This window comes from Alexandromys fortis, unplaced genomic scaffold, assembly GCF_014885135.2.
Source record: "Alexandromys fortis isolate MF-2015 unplaced genomic scaffold, M_Fortis_MF-2015_v1.1 scaffold_3, whole genome shotgun sequence".
Taxonomy (NCBI): Eukaryota; Metazoa; Chordata; class Mammalia; order Rodentia; family Cricetidae; genus Alexandromys; species Alexandromys fortis.
The window spans coordinates 28,615,519-28,640,102 of NW_026067909.1; the positions used below are offsets into that span (position 1 = coordinate 28,615,519).

At 48.0% G+C, this 24,584-nt stretch overlaps 1 protein-coding gene across 1 annotated transcript in view; it reads left to right on the forward strand.

Moving 5' to 3' along the window:
• The first annotated feature begins 575 nt into the window (after window positions 1-575).
• Tubgcp3 (tubulin gamma complex component 3) overlaps window positions 576-24,584 on the forward strand; it is a 47,991-nt gene continuing 23,982 nt past the window's right edge. Inside the window, exons 1-11 of the mRNA XM_050137145.1 lie at window positions 576-745; window positions 4,477-4,584; window positions 8,194-8,261; window positions 12,006-12,083; window positions 12,728-12,939; window positions 14,528-14,700; window positions 16,322-16,440; window positions 17,036-17,161; window positions 20,564-20,632; window positions 20,961-21,093; window positions 22,272-22,438. Of these exons, the coding sequence (XP_049993102.1) occupies window positions 670-745; window positions 4,477-4,584; window positions 8,194-8,261; window positions 12,006-12,083; window positions 12,728-12,939; window positions 14,528-14,700; window positions 16,322-16,440; window positions 17,036-17,161; window positions 20,564-20,632; window positions 20,961-21,093; window positions 22,272-22,438 (1,329 nt within the window). The 5' untranslated portion in view covers window positions 576-669. The remainder of the gene's footprint in view (window positions 746-4,476; window positions 4,585-8,193; window positions 8,262-12,005; window positions 12,084-12,727; window positions 12,940-14,527; window positions 14,701-16,321; window positions 16,441-17,035; window positions 17,162-20,563; window positions 20,633-20,960; window positions 21,094-22,271; window positions 22,439-24,584) is intronic.

Here is a 24,584-nt window from a genome sequence, read left to right on the forward strand (position 1 = left end):
GGGAGCTTTCGGCTTTCTGTACACCACAGAGCAGGCAGGAAGGGTGGCTAAGTGATCTGTGAGCAAAACACGAATAAGACCATGCCTTCCATTAAGGCATGAGCCCTATTGCCATGACAGATCTGGGCAAGAAGGGCATTTTCATCTGCTGACCACCGTGCATCCCGGCAGGAGCTGCGGGCTGGGCTCTGTCCTTCCTGTGTTCGTTCCACGGACACCACGGAACTCCTTGTGCCTGCGTCCCGGTTCCCAGGACTACCTCGTTCCAGACCCGTGAGAAGTCACTTCCGAGAGCACAGCGTAGGAGCCAAGCCCCTGTCACCGTTCTAGGGTTCACGCACGCTTGGACTCCGCATCCAGATGTGACTGCAACCGGGGTCTTTCGCAAAGCAGCGCTCAGACCGCAAGCTGCAGAAGTGCACTGCCGCCAGGACCCGACGTTACCGCGAACAGCACACAGCAACACCGCTTCGCCGGCCGCGACCACTAGTCCCGCGCGGCGAGGCGGGGGTGTGTCGTCGCCTGGAAGGCGCAAGCGCGCCTCGCGCAGGAAGCGGTGCATTATGGGAGGCGCGCGCTTTTGCCGCTTCCGCGAATATGGCGGCGCCGTAGTCCGGGCGCGGGATCCTGGGGCACGGGGAGGCTGCGGTACGCAGTCCGGGCGCGGTGATGGCGACCCCGGATCAGAAGTCGCCCAACGTCCTGCTGCAGAACTTGTGCTGCCGGATCCTGGGCCGGAGTGAAGGTACGCGTGTCGGGGCTTAGGGCACGGAGGCTGAACGCCATGACCCCGGGCGGCCGGGTAGCTGTTATCCCTGGCCCCGGGGAAGGGAAAGGGGTGCGGCTCGCGGGCTGGCCCTGGCCTGGGGACCGGTGCCCGCCGGGCTCGGTGTTCGCTCCCGGGTCCGAACTGCACCACGGCCTGCAGCCCTGCCTCTGCACGTTTCTCACTCTGCTGTCACCTCTGCCTCTGGGGTGATGCTCGCTATTCCAGCGGAGTTCGAGTAGTGGATGACGCTCCTGAGAAGCCAGACCTCAGGGCAGTTTTGCCCACTTTACCCGTGCTGGAGCGGTGGTAGTCGGGGGGAAAAAAGGTCAAGGATCTCGTCTCTTGAAGCTCCTTTTTGGAGATGAGTGGGGGCGCGTCATGAGGGAACAGTTTTGTAATTCACATGACTGCGTTACTTGCTCCTGTGTCTCAGAATGTAAGAGATAATTCGCGCAGGTTGTCAAGGAAGACTTTAAACACAGTTGCATTTTAAGAACCGAGAGGGCCTTTTGATCGTCCATGCTTTGTAACAACATTTGTAACAACTTGTCAGGGCAGAGGATGAGCTAACTACTATGTATCACAGCTAAACTATTAATGCAGTTCTTACTTTATACCTTGCTGTGTTCTTTATTCATTTAAAATTTATTGATATAAAAAATCATTCAGTGCGAAATGTGACTAGTGTGTTGGTGGGTTGACGGTGTTTGTGCGTGATAAGCGCTATGGGGAAAAGGTAGGATAAGCCGATAGGAGTCGAGGGGAAAGTAAGTCTCAAAGCGGCTATCCCAGCGACCCAGTGAGAGTGAGTGAGGGTCGTTCCACCGTCTGGGGAGAGTGTCCTTCCTGGTTGAGTGTCCCAGTCATAGGTGCAATCATGTATCCAAGGTTATTAGTTATGACTTCATGCACCCTAACATCATTTTTCCTTTATTGCATTGGGTCCACAATTTTACCTTCCAGAAAGAACCTCATAGTTATAACTGGATTTCGAAGTTATTCGTTATGAATTTCTAAATTTGAATTTCTTTTTTACATAAAGGTCCCTTTGGATTGGTAGAAGTTTTACAGCTTACAGGTGATTTTTAGCAAAATTCTGTGCCCTCCCATCCTCCCCCGTTTATGATTATGTCTGAGTTGGGAGTCACTGGTCTCAGATACAGGATAAAATACTGCACAAAGCTCATTAAAGGTGATGCTGGCTCTCTGTGGATGGAGTGGAGGGTTGCTGAGGGGACTAGCGACTCCGTTCTCACACTTCGTTGGAGTTTTGTTTTGGTCTGACAGGTGTGTAGCAGTAGTTTGTTGTCCCTGATGCTGCTGAGCATCTTTTCATGGCTTCCTTCTAACGGACATTCGGACACCTTTCTAATGCTGTGTGTGATTCGTTTTGTTTTCTCCCCAGCATCTGCTTATGTCCTTGCTGAGCTGCTTCTTCCACCCTTATGGTTCTCAGTGTTCTTTATGTTTCGCAGACGACACCTTAGTTGTGTTCTGAAAATGTTTTTTTTTTCCAGTATTTTAACTCTTAACAGTCTTTTTTAGACAAAAATTTTCACGTTTTTAAAAGTTTTTTGAGATTAAAAGATGTGTATAGATGGGCTGGAGAGATAGCCCAGTGGTTAAGAGCACTGGCTGCTCCTCCAGAGGCCTGAGTTCAATTCCCAGCAACCACATTGTGACTCACAACCATCTGTACTGATATCTGGTGTCCTCTTCTGACATGCGGGCATACATGGAGGCAGATTGTTGCATACATAATAATAAATAAATAAATCCTTTAAAAATGTGTATAGGTATTTTACTTGCATATCTGTCTGTGCACCGTGTGTGTGTGTGTGTGTGTGTGTGTGTGTGTGTGTGTGCAATCTGCAGAGGACAGAGGAGGTTGGAGGATATCCTGGAACTGGAGTTGCTGATGGTTGTGAGCCCACATGTGGGTGCTGGAAATTGGATCCTGGTCTTTTGGGAGAGCAATCAGTGCTCTGAACTGTTGAGCTATTATCTCTCTAGTCTCCAAATCTTGATGAATTTCAGTTTATCTGTATCAGAAAGGGGAGGGGCAGGGAGGTAGCTCAGCAGGTAAAAGCACTTGCTCTGCCATCTCCAGAGCTATGTAAAAGCCTTGCATGGCGGCATGCGTTTGTAATAACAGCACTATGAGGGCAATGTGGGAGGCAGAGATGGGAGACTCATCTGGAAGCCCACAGCCAGCTGGTCTGGAGTTTGCTGCTGCTGCTGAGTGATAAGAACAGCAAGAGAGACTGCTTTCTCAGCAAGGTGGAAGGCAAGGCAAGGACTGATTCCAGAAAATAGCCCTTTGATTTCTGCATGGATGCTATCTCCCAGCCCCATAAATAAGAGACAAAAATACTTAAAAATGATCATGTTGGTGTCATGTAAAGAACTGTTACCAAGTCCAAAATCATAAAGATTTCTTTCTTTTCATCTTTTCCCCTAGGAGAGGCTGTATTATATTTGTTAAGCGTGTTATGACTTAGATTTTTGCTATATGGTACAAGTCGAGATTCAGTTTTGAATTTACCAGAGAAACCCCTCCCCCATCCGTACTTGCTTTGTTCTTGTCTTGAAGACTGAAGGTGTTGAAATGAAACCTTAAAGAATGTTGATAGCATCGGCCGTGCCAGACTAGTTAAAGCCAACATTTGTGAAGGAAAGGGCCTCATGTCAGGGGGTTTTTAAAAGCACCTCATGTTTCAGAAAGGTTTAGATGTTCAAGAGAATTGCACACACAGTCCTCCTTTGCCCAATGCCATCTCTTTCGTCTTGGTGAAATTGTGATTAGTCTTAATTGTCACCGTAATTCAATATAGACCCCCCCCAGCCAGAAGGCAGTCGCAATGAGAGATTGTCCAGGTTAGCCTGGTGGAATGTCCATGGGGAATTACCTTGATTTGTGGGCAGTCCTGCCTACTGTGGGTGTCACCATCACCTAGGCTGAGGATCTTGGCTGTATGAGAGTGAAGAAAGGGAGCTGGCCGCCTGCATACAGTTCATTACTTTCTTGACTGAATGTAGTGTGACCAGCTGGTTCAGGTCACTGCCCTTTGACTTCCTACAATGATGGACTTGATGGACTGTCACTTAGAGTTGTGAGTCAGATGAGCCCGTTCCTGCATGAGTTGCTTGTCAGAATTTCTATCATTGCAGCTCAGAAAGTGAAGATGGTTCCCACTCCCCTTGCCATCCTGTCCTGGCAGACATTGGGCTTCCAGTGTCATCCTGGAAGGAATGCTACGCACCCATCACTCTCCAGCTTTTCCCTCTGCGTTCACTCCTGCTGTGGTGAATTTATGTCCTTATTTCAGCTGTTTTAGTCTCAGCTTCATGTAAGGAGCTATGTTGTAACATGCTGTAAGAAGTATGTACATGAATCCTGCTCCTTTCTTCCTGGAGCTGCTCAGACATCTTGGCCAGGCTTACTTTTTTCAGTTCCTTGTCTGGGCTGTGACTTTAATCACTTCTTTTAAAATGGCTGTCTGTGCAGTTTGGTTTTCTTTTAGGATTTTTCTGTATCTCTGCTATCTTTCCTATAGTTTACAGAACTCTTTCTCTCAGTCGTTGATGTCATTTTGGCTTGTCTGTCCTTTCAGTTAGGACTGGGCAGAGTGGCTTGTATCCTTGACCCGTGTGCTCTGGCATGAAAACTGCCCTGCTGTAACCTGCACCCTTTGCTCACCTTCCAGCTGATGTCGCCCAGCAGTTCCAGTTTGCTGTGAGAGTCATTGGCAGCAACTTTGCTCCAACTGTTGAGAGAGATGAATTTCTAGTAGCTGAAAAAATCAAGAAAGAACGTATGTATTTTTGTTAACTATTATGTGTTGGATTATGAAACTTGTGAGAACTTAAGAAACTATGTGACATGTGTATGTGCATGCTCATATGTGTGTTTACATGTGTTTATACATGTATCTAAGTGTATATTTCTGTGTGTGGTCACATATGTGTGTGCGTGTGCATGGATATATACATATGTGTGTATACATGCCTGTCTGTGTTTATGTATGCACATTTGTATGCATGTGCATGAGTGTATGCTTTTCTCAAGCATGTTTTAATTATAGGTATTATTAAAAATAAGGACAGTTTAATTTTGTCTTGGCATTAAAATATAGTGAAAGTTTATTTTAAATGTGTCATAACGCTTATCTAGTTTTAGGATACAAAAGATAGAAGAACTCCCTGTCCCTTCTTGCCTCTCTGATTTCCATGACATGATTTCTCATGACATGACAGTAACCACTCTCTGTTGTTGCCGTCAGAGTTGCAGCATTTTAGAACGGTGCAAGCATCTTACTTCTTCGATGGCACTTATGGCCCTCTTAAGTGGTGACGCCTTGGAGAAGAAGGTTCCCCACTCATGACCCTTGGTTTGGTAACAGTAGTTGGGTTGGGTGAGGTTGGCTCCGCCACCCCTCTCAGCCTATGGAGTGTGTTCTGGCATCTAGGCTCTCAGTGGCAGGCAGTCTGCTGCATTCGTGGGAAAGTTGTTTGGTCCTGATGGGGAGAGTATTTTGCTGGTGTGCTGGCCTGCTGCAGGGGGGGCCTTCCATTGGGACTGAAGAGCCTGCCTTCGCTAGTAGCAGATGTTTCCTACTGAGGCCTACTGTTAAACTGCCAAATGAAGTGGGCTTTGCTTTTGTTTCTAAATGTTTGCAGTCTGGCAGTAGCACTCCCAGGAAGTCATTCTGTATGGCATGGATTCCTGCCCCAGGCAGTCTGTGTGGCTGTGATCTTTCAGAGCTGTAACACAGAGTTGGGAGTGTTGGCTGGTGACAGATCTGAGGCTGTGGCTCTGGAGTGATTGGATCTAGTGCCTCTGCCTCCTGAGGACTTCAGCAGTGTGACTCCTTAAGGACTCAGCGCTAGAATGGCAGCCTTGCTGTGACACTCAGTGGTCACACCTACCGAGTGCACCTGCGATGGTCCTCCTTGTCAGCTGCTTTACTTTCTTGGGTTTAAGTTACCCGTGGCCAACGATGGGTGGAAAATAGTGGTGGAAAAATACATCCCTGAAACAAATGATTGTAAGTTAAATGACCTGCCATCTTAAGGAGTGGTTGAAGTCTAATGCCAGTCCACGCCTTCGTGCCCGGCCTAGTAGTCACCTCTTTGTTTAGGAACATCACAGGAAATTCATTTCCATGGCTGACTTCAATTGTAAATATCAGTAGGTTTTCTAAAATATTTTTTATGGTTTAACTTTTTTTTTTTTTATGTGCATTGGTGTGAAGGCGTCAGAGCCCCTGCGACTGGATCTTCAGAAAGTTGTGAGCCGCCATGTGGGTGTCGGGAACTTAACCCAGGTCCTCTGGAAGAGCAGTCAGTGCTCTCAACCACTGAGCTATCTCTCCAGCCCCCATCAGTAGGTTTTGGATTGAAACCCATACCAGCGCAGTCACGCAGGAGAGGGTTCCGTTAGTCTCCTCGTCTCTCACATTGGCAAAGTGGAGTGCGTTGTAAGTCAGGACTCTACCTTTGCTAGTGACTTAGCAGGGAAAGCGGTGCTTGCTTGTGAATGCTCAGTTGCTGACTGGACTGGACTACAACAGTTTTCAACTTCACAATGAGCACCAATTACTCGGTGTCATGGCCGTCTTTATTTGGAGTCTGTTTCTGTTGTTTTTTATTTGTTTTTCAAGACTTTTTTTTTTTTTTTTTTTTTTTTTTTTTTTTTTTTTTTGTATAACAGTTCTGGCAACTGACTTTGTAGACCAGGCTGGCCTCGAACTCACAGAGATCCATCTGCTTGCCTCTGCCTCTGAATGCTGGGATTCAAGGTGTATGCCGCCACCTCCTGGCCATTTCGGTTGTTTGAAAGGTAACAGCTGTGTTACATTTCACTAGGATTGGTTTTATTGGTCTCCATGGTTAGCTGTGTTCTCTGTAGGAAGCTGAACAGCAGCTGTGACTGGGATTACATTGTCTCTGTGTGCAGAGCACCAGGGTCAGATCCATTCCTGTCTGTATGTGGTTAATTGGGTTAATGCTGGGTACCAGGGTTAGAGTCATTCCTGTCTCTATATGTAGTTTGCCAGGCATGGTGGTACAGGCCTTAATTCCAGCACTTTGGAAGGCACAGTTCAAGGCCAGCCTGGTCTACATAGTGAGCTCCAGGCCAGCCAGAACTACATAGTGAGTACTTTTCTCAAAACTCAAATTAACAAGAAAACATTCTATGTTTAGTTCATGATTAGTGCAGGAGCCGGGATCTGCTCCATCCTTGTGTCTGCTGCAGTTCATGATTAGTGCAGGAGCCGGCATCAGCTCTGCTGCAGTTCATGGTTAGTGCAGGAGCAGGCATCAGCTCTGCTGCAGTTCATGGTTAGTGCAGGAGCCAGCATCAGCTCTGCTGCAGTTCATGGTTAGTGCAGGAGATGGCATCAGGTGGCTAGAATTGACTATGCAGCTTAGGCTGACTTCAGTCTCTGTCTTACTGCCTCAGTGGTCTGAGTACAGGATTATGTGCCCAACATTCTCAGCTTCTAGTTGGCTTTAAATGTGGTGCTTTGTCTACTAGCAGGGTCATTTCCTCTGTGTGCAGTGTGGTCCTCAGGGCACTCGTGTCTGGTGTACATCTTGTGCCTCATCGTGGAACAGAACATAGAGGGAGTTTGCCATTGGCTGCTGCTGCTTGTGATGATTGTGTGCGGAACTGGCATATCTAGACATTCATTAGGAAAATGAAAACTGATAAGATTAATTATCAGTAAAATAAGCAACAACAACAAAAGAATAATAAAATATTGAACATAAAATTAATAATAATAAATAAACCGGTATTTAGTTTGAAACAGTAAGTGGTTATTTTTATGCTGAAGCAAAATGGAATACTGACGCACATCTTAGCAGAATGTTAGAATGGGACTCTTTTTCAGTCAAGGTCTTGTCCCTATGTAGCCTTGGCAGGTCAGCGAGGCTAGCCTTGAACTTCCAGAGATCTATTGCCCCTGCCTTCTGAGTGCTAGGATTAAAGACATGCACCACCACACCTGGCTAGAATGTGGCTTTTAAAATCAGATGAACTGTCGTGTATGGTGATCTTATGAATTATGATTTCATTTCCTAGATAACTCCTTTCTCCTCCCCCTCTCTCCCTCCTGCCCTCCTGTCCTCCTTCCCTCCCTTTCTCCCAGTAGCTGTTATTCACTAGTAGAGTTGATGATAGTTGGCTTCGCTGTGGGTCAGTCAGTATTTGTAGACAGACCTCTTTTTATCCCAGCCTGATAGTCTCCATGCTTTACATACCCAGAGGGACAGACTGATATTGCTGAAAGTCTCTCGTCCTGTTCTTTGGATTCTTTCCAGCACTTCCGAGTCTGTTAGCACAGATGAAATGATTTCCTAACATTGAATCTTGGTGTGTGCAACTAATAGACTCAATTCCTTTTTTAAATTTTCAGTTATTCGACAAAGGAGAGAAGCAGACGCCGCGTTGTTTTCTGAGCTGCACAGAAAGCTTCATTCACAGGTGCGGTGAAATGTTTTGGATGTTGGAATGGAGGATGGCTTGGGAATGCTTGGATGTCCTTGGGTGATCTTTTAAAACTCCCCGGTTTTAGCTGTTAGCTTAGGTAGCACTTCCTCTTATGAAAGCCAGTGTCAGAACTGTTAGTTGAGCTTCTGATGTGTGCTCTTGGATAGGAACTGGATTCTCCAGTTCACACTGCAACTGCTTTAATGACATTTCCAGGAGTAGGTGCTCTGGTGGATGTCCAGGCCTGTCCCCACCACAGCCGATGCTCCCATGGCTGGTCTCAGGTATATAAGTAACTCATTTAATTGCTGCAAAGGGAAAGAAAGTTTTGAACCCTTTGTAATTAGATACTGATACTTGAAAATTGTCCTAATCTAATATTTAATAAAGTCTTGTCATCCTCTGTCAAAAAGGTTCCCCCAGGTGAGATTTTGTGGTTTCTGACCTCAGAGGAACCGAGTTTACCCAGCTCTCTCCTCCCTTCTGTAGAGAGGCCTAAGGACCCAGAGTTCAGTGTTTGCTCCACAGCTCTGTCAGCCTGAGACAGTGCCAAGGGGACCAGGGCTGCGGAGCCTGAGCTTGTTTACGGTTCTCCAGTTCTGGCCTCTTTGTGCCCTGGAGTGAGCTTACTGCCTGTTTGCAGAGTCGATTCCTTAACGCAGCTTATGACCTGGTTCACTGCCTGTGGAGCATCTCTCCATCTCGGACAGTGCTTACGAAGTAAGAAATGAGAGCTTTGTGTGCAGTCTGCCTCTCCTGGGGAGTGGTTCCCAACTGTAGTATCACTTGTGCTTTTCGGCAGCTGTTGTTCCCCTGGGAATGACTTCTGCTCCTCAGGTGTGACAAAGGGGTTTAATGTGCTATGGTTAGGGAGCTGCTTGGCCTTGCTGGGATCACAGAGATAGTTTTCTGCAGCAAAACCTGTTGTGTCGGCTGCCACTGGGCCGAGGTGCGCTTGGGAAACTGAAATTTAAGAAGGTTGTTTTCTAAAAGTTTATTTGAAACTCTGTTTATTTCTATGCTTGCTTGATTGCCTGTCTGTCATCTATCTATCTCTATTATCTATCTTTGTATCTATCATATCTATCAGTCTATCTGTCGAATCTATCATCTATCTACCAATTATCTGTCCATCCTTCTGTCTGTCTATCATCTATCTGTCTGTCAAATCTATCTATCTATCTATCTATCTATCTATCTATCTATCTATCTATCTATCTATCTATCTATGTTTTTTGAGGTGGTCTTTAACTTTCTAACTATGCTGTGCTGAAACTCCCTGTGTGGCCCATGTTGGCCTTGTGCTCACAGCAGTCCCCCTGCTTCAGTGTCCCTTGTTCTGGGATTACAGGTCTAAGCCACCTCAACCTGGTTCCTATACATTGCTGTAAATGGTGGCTGGCTTTCCCCCATTCATAACAATGCACAGCTAGCCTACAAACCCAGCCTAGTTGAATTTTCCATTCTAGAGATGAACTTTGTTTTAAAACCTAGGAGACAATGGCCTAATTAATACTAAAGCAGGAAATATGCCCAGATACATAGCCATTCCTTCTTTTTGATTAAGAAAAAGTCCAACTTTTCAAAGTACAGAGGTCATTGATACTATTTTGTTCTGTTTTCTGATCAGTGATGGTGTCTCATTTACTGTGTGTGTCCCAGGACACCTTGGGGGAAGGGTTCAGGGTGCACATTGTTTCAGAGCTAGAGCAGGGAGGGTCCAGGTGTGATAGAAGGCAGTGGGTTCTGAACTGAGTTCCAGTGTGGCTGGTAGCAGGGCAGTGGCTTGTCAGGGGACAGAAGTGTAGTGCGCAGCTGGGAGTGACTGACAGGCGGGGATGGTGCAGCGAGCCCGGGCAGCCCCTGCGTGTGTGAAGGGTCAGGTGCCAGGTGCCGTGTGCAGCTCCGAGTAAGCACGCAGTCCTCAGAACCTTTGTTTTCATGGTCCTCCACTTTTGGATGTTGTTTGTCCACACTTCAAATCAGTTGACATCCAGAGCATGAAGCTGTGTGTCTGTACCAAGGCCCTTTCCTAGTAGGAATCTGAGGGTAGCTGTGGTGAGCTCAGCCCTCAGCACGTTGTTTACCCAGGTTGATTGCCTCTCTGCCTGGGCTTCAGCTGGAGGTAGCTGGGTGGGGAGGGTAGAGACTGGGGTGAACAGTGACTTCTGGCGGCCGTGCAGCACTGTAGCTTGATGTGTTGTGTCCTTCTGGGTCCTGGCGAAGCCATCTTGACTTCTTGGATGGTATAGGATACTAGCTGCTGCAGCTTCTTGTTTTCCTATTCCTGTTCGTACCTCAGCACACTCTGAAGGCTCCTAAGTAAACCCCTCATCTGGCTCACCTGGTGGTTATCAGCTGTTCCCTGTGTTGTGGTACAAAAGAAGAAAAGATAGGACTTGCTTTCTAACATGTCATTGACGGATTTCTGTAGGTGCAGTTTTGTTCATTTGTTCCCCTCCCCCCCCCAATCCCATCACTTCTCCCCAGTCACACCCTTTCTGAAGTGAGCGCTGGGTTTCTGGCCTTCACTTTATCACACAGAGAGAGGTCTTCCTACTATTTTTCCACCCCTACATGCCGTAGGGAACTCCCATCGGGGCCCAAAGCCATGCATCCTCGGCGCTAATTTCTCAATTTGTGTCTCTGTGTATCCACACGCATGTGTAGGCAACCTGCCTTCCATTTTGTGTTCATTGCCGTCCTGACTCCTCTCAGCAGACCTTCTGTCTGCCGTCCACTGGGTGTTAAAGTACCAGGTTTAGTCCTGGTACTCACTCAGCGCTGTGAATCTGTTTCTCTCCTTTCCTTTGTGGAGGAAGAGTCAGTCTGATGGCATCATTGTGATGACAGGAAGTGGTCTTTATAGACCTGTATGTGCAGGGCCTGGGATGTTTCTGAACGACAACTGCTGCTATTGACTGACTGAGACAGGATGAGAGAGATAGAGGGAGAGAGACAGAGGGAGAGAGACAGAGGGAGAGAGACAGAGGCGGGGCGCTGTGTGGGGCTTGACTGCCGGCCCAGGGCCTGGGTAATGCACTGACCCTGAGAGGCCTGGCTCCTTTCCAGACTGCTGCAGTCTTCCTTCCTGTCCTCCAGCCACTGCTGCTGGTGAAGTGCTGTGTCCTGAGAGCACAACTCGGGCTCCCAGCCCTTTCCCTGTATGTGCAGGGCCTGGGTGCCCCGTTTTAGTCCATGGTCTGTTTATGCTTTCTGCTCCTCATGGCGGAATCCCTGGAGATTCCTCTCCAGTTGTGTGATTTGCCCACATGTCTCTGGGACATAATCAAGAAAAGCAGTTCATCCCCCCTGCCCAGACAAAGTGACAATATGTATGCTTGGTTGGCCTGAAACTCACTGTTGATGAGGCTGGCCTCGAACCCACAGAGATCCACTTGTCTCTGCGTCCTGAGTGCTGGGATTAAAGGTGTGTGTTACCACACCCAGTTTAATCCTCAGCTTTTGATAATATTTCTTTTACCAACTTTGTGTTCAGTTTTATTAATCAAAAGCAGGGTAGGTTCAGGATTTGCTTCCAGGGAGTTAAGGACCTGTGGGTGCTGGTTACAGAGTGTGGCTCCCAGCCTTCTGAGGGGAGTGCCATTTGTGACTCATGAAGAGAGCCCAGATTACATGTCAACAGGTTGGTTTTAAAGTGTATGCCTATGTTGGAAATAAGTATAAACAATAAAACAGGTAATAACTTTTGTAATATTATTTTTAATCTATAAACAGGGAGTTTTGAAAAATAAATGGTCAATCCTCTACCTCCTGCTGAACCTCAGTGAGGACCCTCGCAAGCAGGCCAGCAAGGTGGGTGAGCGCACCTCAGCAGCGTCCCGTGGGATGCTTCTACCGTGTTCTACCTAGGAGGGAGGTTAATAGGAGAAAAGCAGAAGGCCCACGAAGCCTAGGAGTCAAGTCACTTCTTCTTTTCCAAGGGCAGTTTCTAGAAGATGTGTTTGCAAGTTGTGTTATTCTGATGTAACAGTGTGCACCGAGCAGCCTGAGTTGTTAAAGAATTGACACTGTGAAACAGGGCCATCCTGAGCTGTTCTTCCAGGTGTGGGGAGCTCTTGACATTGTCCTACCAGCAGGCTTCCTGCTGTGGATCCCTGTGCTCTTCTCTGATGGAGGGTCTAGTACAGTAGAATGTTCTGCAGGCATTTGGCTGGCAAGAAGCTGACGAGTGTGAGTGGAGGATTTGTTCCAACCTCTTTGTTAGGTAGCAGTGATAGACTTCTAAACTTGTTTGTGTTTTCTGTTGGAGTTTAGAGAACACCTAATACTGTCAATTATAACAATTCCAAAGCATCTCCATTGACTTGCTTGAATAAGTGTGAAATTCAAATCCAATTCCAGAAATACCATGGGGATGGGAATATAAAAGTCTTGTGGATTTGGGCAAGTTGTCCTGCAATTTCTTACCTGTGTGTTTTCAATGCACTTCATTTCAGGTAACTAGCTATGCTTCATTATTTGCACAAGCATTGCCAAGAGATGCTCACTCAACGCCTTACTACTATGCCAGGCCTCAGACCCTCCCCTTGAACTACCAGGACCGCAGCACACAGGCACAGAGCTCCGGCAGCTTGGGCAGCAGTGGCATCAGCAGCATCGGCATGTGTGGTCTCAGTGGCCCCACACCTGTGCAGCCTTTCCTCCCTGGGTAACTTGAGCTCACATACATGTACACACACACACACACACACACACACACACACACACACGACATGATAGAACCAGTGACCCATGTTCCTAGGGTGTTGTGTCTGTCTCAGTGTTGGAGGTCTGGCCCTAGGTTTTCAGCTAGGCTCTCTTAAGAAGCAGCAGAGTGAACTGTCTTTAGACTGTGATTTTCAGACTCACAGTTAATGCTGTGGGCAGAGGATGGAAACCTGAAATGTGCAGCTGGGACAAGGCAGTATGGGCTTTCAGCTTTCTATCCAGTCTGCTTATGCTGAGAGGAAAACAGGTCAGCATTCAGGGCTGAGAGGAAAGTGGTCAGAAATAGGCATCAAAAGCTTGCTGTATTCCATGTGAGCACAGTGGAGTCACAAGTCACTTTGACTTATAAAGTGGTACAGAGGGTACTGAATGTGGATTTCATGGACCACACACAGGTTGCTTTGTGATGAGCCTTTGACATTTGCTAATAGCACTTAATAGCTGACCCAAAGCCCATAGTTGGCCGAAAGGGTCTCATGTGTGACCTTGAAACTTAGAGTGGTTATTGTTGTCATGAAAAAGTTACATAGCCAGTTTTGAGCTGAACTAGGCTTTTATTTTACATTTACAATGCTTTTTAGATGTGTAGTATTGCTGAGCCTGTCCCCCTCACTGAGGGCAGTGCAGGGCAAGAATGGCAGTGCTCCTTATCCTGAGGGCAGTGCAGGACGGCCGTGGTGGTGCTCCTCATCCTGGGGGCAGTGCAGGACGGCTGTGGTGGTGCTCCTCGTCCTGGGGGCAGTGCAGGACGGCCGTGGTGGTGCTCCTCATCCTGGGGACAGTGCAGGACGGCCGTGGTGGTGCTCCTCGTCCTGGGGGCAGTGCAGGACGGCCGTGGTGGTGCTCCTCATCCTGAGGACAGTGCAGGATGGCTGTGGTGGTGCTCCTCGTCCTGGGGGCAGTGCAGGACGAGAATGACTGTCACACAGCACCCTGAGGGCAGCAGGTGCAATTGAGAGCCCTGTGGCTTTTCTTGTCTTCCAAGAAGCAGTGGTTTTGTTACGGTTGTCTCTGGAAATCAGTATCAGGTTCTTAAATTTTTCACAGAGCAACTCTGGTATGTTTTCCAGGTTACTTTGCCTTGTATTTTATGTATTTGTTTATTTTTCAAATGAATTAAAGCTGCAGGGTCTCATTTCATAGGGGGCATGCAAATGGTGGGGGTGGGGACTGGTGACCAGCAGCTGAGACAGGGCCCAGGTGTTGAATGAAAGGCTATGATGATCTTGACGTTAAAACTACTTTAGAATTTCAAACTGCTTAGGTGCGGGTATGATGTATGCTGTGTGTTTGCCGAGAACTCAAATAAGGCAGAGAAGTGTGGACAGTGGGAAGAGGTGTTACCTGGGATTAGGTCTGCATGCTGAATCTGCATCCTGGACAGTGCGAGGGGCCTGGAGCTGACCGTGCTGGGGTCCGTGGTTTAGGAGACTGCACTAGTGTAGTAACACAAGGACAGTTCCTGGCACGTTTCTGTCTCTGGTGGACAGTCTGGTTATCTGAAGCCGAAATGTCTCTTCATTCACTAGGCAGTCTCATCAAGCTCCGGGAGTCAGTGATGGCCTTCGGCAGCAGCTGGGGCCGCGTCTGGCATGGACCCTGACTGCAAGTCAGCCTTCTTCGCAAACGCCTACCTCCAAGGGTTTCCCAAACGCCCTTTCTCGCAGCATGACGAGGTCAAGGAGAGAAGGAGATCCAAGTGGTAAGATGTGTTTTGATATTTAGAAGCCATTTTACTCTCATCTTAAAGCTGGAACCTCACACGCAGTGATGATGAAACCCAGGATCTCTGCTGTGTCCAGATGCCTTGTGAGGTCACCTCATGTGGCCTGCTTTTAGCCCTGCTACCTGCCACCTCTTGGCCATCTGTCTGATTAATTTGTTGCCTCTGCTGTACTCTCTGCCTTCTTGTCCCAGTCCCTCCCCATCTCATTTTGTTGTCCTTCCTGGGAAGCGTCTCAGAGCTTCAGGAAGATCACTTCTTATGCCCAAACCCAAGCTCTGTGGAGGATGGCATCACCATGTCATGGTACTGGTGCTTGGCATGGTGCCAGCAATGTGAAAGAAACACACTGGCATTTCTGTGCTGGGGAGAGGAAGACCTCTTTAAGGGTTTTTTGTTTGTCTTGTTTTGTTTTTGTTTTTTTATTTTAATTTTTCTTTATTTTACATTCCAACCACATATGCTGCCTTCTCAACCACATTATTCTACTGTGTGTAAAGTGGCTACTCAGAAGGTGATGCTTACCCGTGTGTGGAGCAAGCCCATGTGCTGTCCTCAGTCTGCAGACCTGTTTCCCTGCATAGCCAGAAGGGACTTGAAAGTAGATGAGCAGTGGGGTAGGTAGGGACATCAGTAGTTTGGCTGCTTTAACCCGGGTGTGCTTGCTGAAGGCATAAATACTTACTTTCAACGACAGTTTTAAAAATAATAACAGTCTGAGTAGTTCTTGCTGCTTCCAAAAGATGCTTTCTAAGAGGATTACAAATAGGTTAAAGTAAGTGGTTGGATAGATGATTGATTGTCAAGTGAACCACAGAAGAGGGAGGCGCCTCTGTCAGCGTGGACTTCAAGTAGCCAGATGGAGGTGGGCCTTACGGACAGCCAAGGTCTACTCCTGAGGAAGCCTCAGTGAGTCTGTACGCGATAGGAGAGTTTACTCCTGCTCATGTCAAGGTGGACAGAAGAAGAAAGAAAGAACAGGAAGCCATGTCTCACAGCTGGCTGTTAGCTGCTTCTTCGTGGGAACTGAAGGGCACTGTTAGCCTGATGGGTGACTGCAGCCGTCCTTTGCTCAGTCAAGGCTGTGCTCAAGCTGCACTGTGTGGGGGCTCTGCATCTGACTGCTTCCGAGTCTCTGGGTCTCTTTGACATCCTGGGGTTCTAGGTGTTGCTCTTCCTCCTCGCCCTCATTTTTAACACCTTAGTTTCTTGTAGCCCTAGTTCAGAAGACCTGAGAAAACAGGTGTCTTTTCTAGCCGTGCACTCCATTTCTAGTGGAGTTCACCTTGCAGTGAGCCGTTATTACCCAACCCCTATTCTGTGACTGCTTCCTATGATTGATTTGTGCTGTTGTTACCTGTCTGATGGTCATAGGGAAGCTTGTCCTCAAAGACCTCAGCGGGGACATTCCAGGAGCCCCACCCCTCTCTGAGAGACCTCTCTGTCTTCCATTTCTCTTGCTTCTTGAGCTCACTTACACTTACACCTCAGTAGAGCTGATATATGTGGCCTGGAAACAAATGTATAGCACCGCTAAAGAGTCCTGCAACTCACTTTACACGGAGAGTGTTCCTTACTGTTTTTTAAAAATCCTTTGCAGGCACGTTGGAAGTTACTGAAGCAGCACTTGTAAGAGATATTCTCTACGTATTCCAGGGCATCGATGGCAAAAATATCAAAATGAGCCACTCTGAAAACTGTTACAAAGTGGAAGGAAAGGTATGGGAACTGGATCCTGCTTGCGGTGTTCAGAGACAAGAAAGCTCAGTGGGGTCCGATGTCAAGCTTCTCACTGACTGACATTCCTGGGTCTTGGTAGACTTGGCGTCCGACGAGTTGCACAGCTGGATGTGGCTTCTTGCCCTGCCCTTTTGTGGCTGATGTGATCTGTCACGGCCCTCTGTGGCAGTGCTTGCTTTCCCTTGAGTCCACTGATGGGGCTGCTGTAGTGAAGATGGGGCCAGAGGAACAGAGGCCACAGCACAGCATTCCAGTGCCGTCTGAGTGTACACTCTGCTCTTGGCTTTTCTCAGCAGGACAAGGGTCGTCGCTCCTTGTGTCTCCGAGGATTGTCAGGGTCCTTGGTGGGCATGCCCCAGAATGGTGTTCCCAGGGTGCCACAGCAGGAGTATGGTATCCTCTCACTCTAAGTCCTCTCTGTTGCCATGCTTTCTTCCCGTGGTGGTGTGGTAGTCACTTCAGACTTTCTTGTGCTGGGTGGTTAAGGTTAGAGTCTTAGAACAAGTGCCTGGGGCTGACGATGAGTTCTAGCGTTCACTTTTGAGTTTTGACTTCTGGTGTGTTTACTTTTCAGGCAAACTTAAATAGATCTTTGAGGGACACGGCAGTCCGGCTTGCGGAGTTGGGATGGTTACATAACAAAATCAGAAAATACGCTGACCAGAGGAGTCTGGACCGCTCTTTTGGACTTGTGGGTCAGGTATGTTCATCACCTGGTTTGAAGTGCCTAATAACTTTAAGGTTTGAGTCAGGGCTCTTGTTCAGGACAGTGTCCTTGGTGACGGATGATACTGAGAAGATGCAGACTCTGGGAGCTGGTGAGCGGGTAGCAGATGGAGGTCAGAGGAAAGAGCTCGAGCGCCTGGAGGATAAGGAGTGCCCCACATTGCTAGTGCTGCAGTCGTGGGAAGTGGGGACCTGCTGCTCTCACTCCCAGATGTCCATGGCTGGGTCACTGATGGACCTGCATGTCCCTTGAAGCAGCCACCTGCCCCAACTGCTGGATCTTGAGGGGAGCAGCAGATAGAAAAATGCATGCAGGAGTTCCTCCAAAGTCCCAGCCTCTTGCAGAGGTTTAGTGTGTGAGCTTTTGGTCTCGGTTGCATTCTTAGGCAGTGGTTGCTGCCAGTGATATCTACAGAAATGTTTGGAGAGGATCACAGGCAGCACAGAGAGGTGATGGAGTGTGGCTGGTGGTCAGGAGCATGGCAGGGGCAGCGTGGCTGGTAGCCAGGAGTGTAACAGGGGCAGCGTGATTCGTAGCCAGGAGTGTAACAGGGGTAGTGTGGTTAGTAGCCAGGAGTGTAACAGGGATAGTGTGGTTAGTGGCCAGGAGTGTAACAGGGGTAGTGTGGTTAGTGGCCAGGAGTGTAACAGGGGTAGTGTGGTTAGTGGCCAGGAGTGTAACAGGGGCAGCGTGATTCGTAGCCAGGAGTGTAACGGAGGCAGCGTGGTTAGTGGCCAGGAGTGTAATGGGGGCAGCGTGGTTAGTGGCCAGGAACTCAGCTGGAATGTGGCTGGTGGTCAGAGCATGGGAGGGGCAGCGTGGTTAGTGGCTAGGAGTGTAACAAGGGCAGCGTGGGTGGTGGCCAGGAGTGTGACTCTGAAGTGAGACCTCAGAGATGATGTCACTCAGCCCAGGTTCTGTGCAATCTCTGTAGTTTCCTTCTGTAATAGGAAGGTGAAGGTGGAATGCATAGTTAGCTGCTGGTCCAGTGTCCTCTGGTACTGTCTGCTGTCCAGGGAATTGACCACCTGACCACTGCCCTTCTTCCTGAGGGCTGACACTAGAAGCAGGCCTAGCTGGGGCCAGAGCCTTTACTGACTTCACCTTTCATCCTGTCTGCGAGACAGTTCCTTCCTTCTGATTGAGTGGAATTTGGCTGCTGTGAATGGTGCCGCAGTGGTGGACACAGCACAGCTCTGCCCTCAGCATGCTGACCCCGCGTCCTTTCAGCATGCCGACCCGCGTCCTTTCAGCATACCGACCCTGCATCCTTTCAGCATACCGACCCTGTGTCCTTTCAGCATGCTGACCCTGCGTCCTTTCAGCATGCTGACCCTGCGTCCTTTCAGCATACCGACCCTGCATCCTTTCAGCATGCTGACCCTGCGTCCTTTCAGCATGCTGATCCCGCGTCCTTTAGCATGCTGACCCCGCGTCCTTTCAGCATGCTGACCCCGCGGCCTTTCAGCATGCTGACCCCGCGGCCTTTCAGCATGCTGACCCCGCATCCTTTCAGCATGCTGACCCTGCGTCCTTTCAGCATGCTAACCCTGGGTCCTTTGGTGTGGTACTGGCATCTGGAAGTTGTACTTTTTATAATTATGTGAGGGGCCTCTGCATAACTGATGCAGTGTTACCCCCCATCCCGGTCCCCCATTCCTGACAGTGGTGGCTCTTCTGGAATCAGGCTGTTTCTCAGGTTTTGGTCTGCATGTCCCTGGTGCCCCCCCCCCCTTTTCAGGTGCCCATTGGCTGTGTCTTTGAGAAATGTCCAATTCTCTCCTTTAAGATTCAGCCTGGGTTTCTTTGCCTTTGTGCATTCTGGGTCCTGACGCTTGCCAGCTGTGTGTCTTAGACACCTTATCACTGCGGTGTCAAAGAATCTTACAGTATTTAAATCTTGTTCTCCTATTATATTGATTATCCTGACAGTCTCTAAAATCAGCAGGGTGGTATTCATTCATTGATTCTGCAGAAGCAGAAGCTGTACTACCAAAGTTTATCTTGACGTGTTCTGACAGTGGGAGGCAGCTACATGTAACTCCTGAAAAAGACTTTCCATCTCATTTCCTGCTGTGAAGTCAAGAAGTTATGGCTGACCATATTAGATTTGTTAAGTGCTCTTGTTGGGGTGATCTGCACCCCTGTTGGGTGGCTCTGTGTCTGTTGCCATGGGTAGTAACTGGGCATGTTCTCTCTGAAGCCTCAGAAGAGCCCATCTCACTTCCAGTTCTCAGCATCACTTCTCTCTGGCAAGGCCAGGCAGCCCAGCCCAGCTAAGCACGCACTCTCTGGCTGTAGATGACAGTGCTCATGGACACTGCATATGGACATTTGGATGTAGAACTACCTGGAATTTCAGCTGTGTAGTCTGCAGGTTTGCATTCTCTATGGAATACTGCAGCTTGAAAGCTCTTGATCAGTTGATAAACTTTATTTTTTACCCTTATATATGCTTGTGGTTCTGCCCTCTTGGAAGCTGGGTGGCAGTTTTGTAGAACATGGTGATGTGCCTGAGCAAATTCCACATTGCTGTCTCTGGGAGCACTAGGGAGACTAGTAGTCTAGTATGGCCTTCTGTGCCCCTTTGCAGATTATTTCCTTAAATAGAACAGTGTGTGCGCGCAATGGTGGGAGGTGCGGAGGGTCAACCTTCATTGGGAACCCAGGCTTTTACTCCAAGGTCTGTGTTCCCTCGGCTGGGGCAGTTCATCTTGCCAGTCTGACTTCAGAAGTGTTGCTGTGTCTGCAAAGTTGGTGTGCTTATCTTTAAAGCTATAGAAGTTTAAAATGTGCATTTTTTTGTTCATCTTTATAGCTGAAAGGGCATTTTATTCCTGTTTGGTAAAATAAGCCCATATTTTATGAGGTTGTGAATCGCATTAAGGTGTGTGGGAAACCATGGAGCTGCATATTTTTTTAAAGAGGATAGATCTTAGCCTTTGCTGGTGTTGTTTATGGTAGCTTGTCTTACAATGCAGACTTTGGGCTGTGTGCTCTGTTGATAGCCTTGCGTTCATGCCAGGAGGGTCTTAGTGTTCAGGCTGGAGATGCAGAGAGAAGTGTTCAGGGCACTGAGTGGGAACATAAACCATGTCCAAGCTGGGGCTTCTAGAAGTTCCTCATGCTTCAAAGAGCATTTCAGGAACTCTGGCTCTAAAGCTTAAAGGGCCATCCTCTTAAGCTGACCACACCTGTAGCTCCATGAGAAAAAGCCCCATCCCCATTTCTCTTCACAAGGCTTTGTTGTTAGGATAGATGCTGCAGGTCCAGGATTTCTGCTCTGCTGAGCTTTGTGGGGAGGTGTCTCCTCTCTCAGAGAGAGCCATTGTGTGTGCATGGCCATGCTTTAACCTCTTTATCCCTCCCACACAGAGCTTTTGTGCTGCCTTGCATCAAGAGCTCAAAGAATACTACAGGCTCCTCTCTGTTCTACACTCCCAGGTAAGTGCTTCCCGTGGAATCCTTCAAGTTCTCAAGGGTTAGAACATCGATGCTGTAGAGGGGATTTTGTTACTTCATACATATACAAGAGTAACCACTTCCATAATGCAAGATTAGTTCATTGCATCTTAGAGCCAATAATTGCTCATTTCAAGGTCCTGTCTACCATATGAAGTCTTAGTTGTATGCAGTCCGAAAGTGCTGTAGTGTTTCAATGGGACCTTTGACCTTGTTGTTAGAATAGTTATGGCTTGTTTTCACTGTGTGGCTTAAGGGCGGATGGGATGTTCTCAGCTGCTTCTCTTTAACCTCTCCCTGTTGTTTTTAGCTCCAGCTAGAGGACGACCAGGGTGTGAATTTGGGACTGGAAAGTAGCCTCACACTGCGGCGCCTCCTGGTTTGGACATATGACCCCAAAATAAGACTAAAGACCCTTGCTGCACTGGTAGATCACTGCCAAGGTCTTCTGAGTTCCTTTTTTCTGTGCTTCTAGACTTCAGTGCAGAACTTGTTTGTAGGTGGGGCCTGTGATTCTGCTCTGCTTGGGGGTACACTCAGTGAGCACAGATAATAGATACGGGCTCACGGGGAAAGTCACCTTGTACCAGTGTTGTCTGCTTATTAACCCGAGCCTCTCAGGGTGCCACCGAGATGAAACTGGGACCAGAGGCAGCGCGGAGGCTGCATGCCAGGGCCTACCTGTGCTCCTACCTGCTCGCTTTACCTGGCAGCCTTCTCTGCCCTCCCATGCTCTCCGCTCTTTACTGCTCTCACACACTGAGTTGCCCAGGACCTGAACTTGCACACACCTGAGTCTAAGTTCTCCACAGACTATCCGGGGTAGCCTCCCTCACTTGTGGGAATTCTGTGAAACAGAGAGAAGTGGGACAAAACTAAACCACTCCTCCATCCCTCCTCATACCACACCTCTGCCAGCTGGGTCCCTACTGCCATTCCTCTCCCTCTGGTGTCTTCACCTCTTTAGTAGCTAGTTGGTCACTGCAGCCTTGCAGCTGTCTTATCTGTCCTGTTTGGTCTTTGGCAGATGTTGTTAAAGGAACTGCTCCTGGGTCCTAGGTGTCCATTTATCAGCCCCTCTGCATGCACCCCGGAGCAGTCTGTAAGACTCAGGGCCACGTAGAGCCCTCAGCTTCTAATGCAGCACTGATAACTGTGCTTGCATTGCTGGAAGCCATCCTGCCACTTCTGCACCTTCTGTAGAGGTCCTGCTGGACCCTAACTGCCTATAAGTGTCAGGTTGCACTGCCACTGGCAGGGAGCACGACCTTGTGTGCTCCACACAAGTCTTGTCATTATTGCTCCTTAGACCCTTTGCCTTTTGTGGATACTTAGGTGTGTACTAAACTGCAGTGTGAAATGGGACTTTCAAGTGTCTAGACTGGGCAGCCGGTCACGTTAATAACTGAGAAACTCCTTGGCTGACTCCTGCTTGAGTGTGTGCAAAGCCTGGGCCTTGCTCTTTGCATGCTACTGCTGCTAAATGTAAGGAGTCCTCAATAACGGAGGGAAGCTGATGCACATTGTCTCTGCTACTTGGCTGTCTTTGGTTTAGTGTTAGTGATTAGTCTATGCCATGTATTCAAATTTATTTCTGTGTATTGTTTCCTCATCCCCCTAGGACGGAAAGGGGGTGAGCTGGCCTCTGCTGTTCATGCCTACACAAAGACAGGAGACCCCTACATGAAGTCCCTTGTGCAGCACATTCTGAGTCTAGTGTCTCACCCCATCCTCAGCTTCCTCTACCGATGGATATATGATGGGGAGTTGGAGGACACTTACCATGAGGTAAGTACCAAGACTCGGGGTTAAGGGCTGTGAACACCGCCTTTTCCAGTAATGTGACTTATCTCAACCGTTTGATTTCCTGGGAACAGGACTGTGCCTGCATCTCATTTGAAGGCCATTCACATTTGGCATTGTGCCTTGTTACATGGTTAGTGGTAAGCTGTTCTCTCAGGATCACTGCTGGGAGCTCAGCAAGGTGGAAGTGCACGTCGAAGCTCACTAGCTGACTGACCAGAGCATGGCCTGGTCTCCCTGGGGCCTGGTGACACAGCTGTGGGGAGCCGTCTCTTCACTTGGCCACTTTATAAGCTTGGTCAGCTGTGCTTGGATTGAATGAAGCAAGCTGATGGATGCGTGCTTGTTTCCTTCTGAAGTACAGTAGCTATGGTGTGATGCCACCTGCAGAGCCATGCAGCAAACAGGATTGGCAGTTGCTGGGGAGCAGGACTAGGGACATCACACACAAACGTGTTGTCAGTAGCACTCAGAAGTGGAACGGCAGACATCTGATAGAAGTTGTATTATATAGTAACACATACTAAGACGTTAAGAAATAAACAGATGCCACGCTAAATACAGCATTGTCATAAAAATGCCAATGTTTGCCATGGAAGTGGGTGCAAGAGAGGTATTTTTCGGGGGAAGAAGATGTTGAATCCAGGCCACATGCTTGCTAGACAAATGTTCCACCACTAACCTCTGCCACCACCCTTCTTTCTGGAGTTCTGAAATGTGTGGTGCAGACACTGACTTCCTGTGATTTAGTACGATATGCACTTGGGTCTTCTTCTGGGGACACCTGGCTGCTGGGAATGTAGACTTTAGGCTTTGACTTATTGTGTGTGTGTGTGTGTGTGTGTGTGTGTGTGTGTGTAAGCCAGAAGTTAGTCTCATGTATTGCTTTTCACTCTCTGAGACAGGGTCTCTCACTGACCTGGAAGTTGCTGAGCAGACCAGGCTGGCCATCCAGCAAGCTTTATTTGTTAAAGCGTAAACAAAATATCATCTCACACATTAAATATTTAGGAATAAAGTTCAGACTAGGACTAGTCTGGTGCCCTTTGAAATACTAGAATTGAAGTTTGCCTGGTCTGTGACCTTTATGACACAGGGAAGCTGACTGAATTGTGCCCTGTTGAAAGTGCTGTGAGCTCTTAAGTACTAACTTGGAGTCCTGGCTGCCATAGCAGGCACGTTGGTGTGGGAGCTGCTGTGGTCTGTGCTGATGTATAGGACTCCTAGGAACTAAGTCGCATGCTAAGAAAATGTCCCCTTTGCTCCTGTTTTTGGGGTGGGGAGTGTACATTTGTCTAGCAGTTAATGAGAAATCAAGGTACAATGACGTTCCCCCCCCCCCCACTGGATTCTTTCTGTGTTTGACATAATGGGAGAAATTAAAGGACCTTGAGGGGAAAATACATCAATATAATGAAGGCTTATTGCAATTATATTCTGACCTTGGTTCTTTCCTCTGCCACCATATACGTCTCACAGAGTTGATTATATTCTAAAGAGGAGTGCAGCCTTTGTGCTCACCACTAGCTGCTCCTAGAGTGACTGCACGCTCCCGTGCACTAGATGAAGCAATGTGTGCATGACTTCCGAAGATGACTGAATTGCCTGGGAGTTTTTTATGGTTTAAATTAAAATTTCTTATTGTTCACGCTGATAGAAACCCAGCTGCACTCTAGCTATCAGGATAGATTGGTGTGCTGTCTATAAAACTAGCTCTGTGTTTAAGTGAATAACAGAGAAATATAATTTATATGCAGTTAATCTAATCTATTGAATGACAAGCCAAAGGGCAGTCACAGCGCAGCTATGGTAACGGGAGAGATGCTCACGGTGGCCTGTAACTTTTTTTGCTTCTCTCGGGGTTAATTTCAGTATGTGTTGCACCGTAACCTCATCAGAGTGCCTTGGCTGTATATTTTCAGTTGCAAAGGTAACATACAGTAAAAGGGTGTAAGGTAGATTCGTTAGTTGGGAGCAAATGGCTCTTCCTTCGTAAGCTTGGCCTTCAGAGTCAAGCGGGGACCTCCTCATCACTGACAGTTACACAGCTTGGCAGTGGATTTCTACAGAAGGAAAACTGTTAATTGCTCTGGGAGAATAATGCTATCTTTAAAAACAACAGAATGTTTAA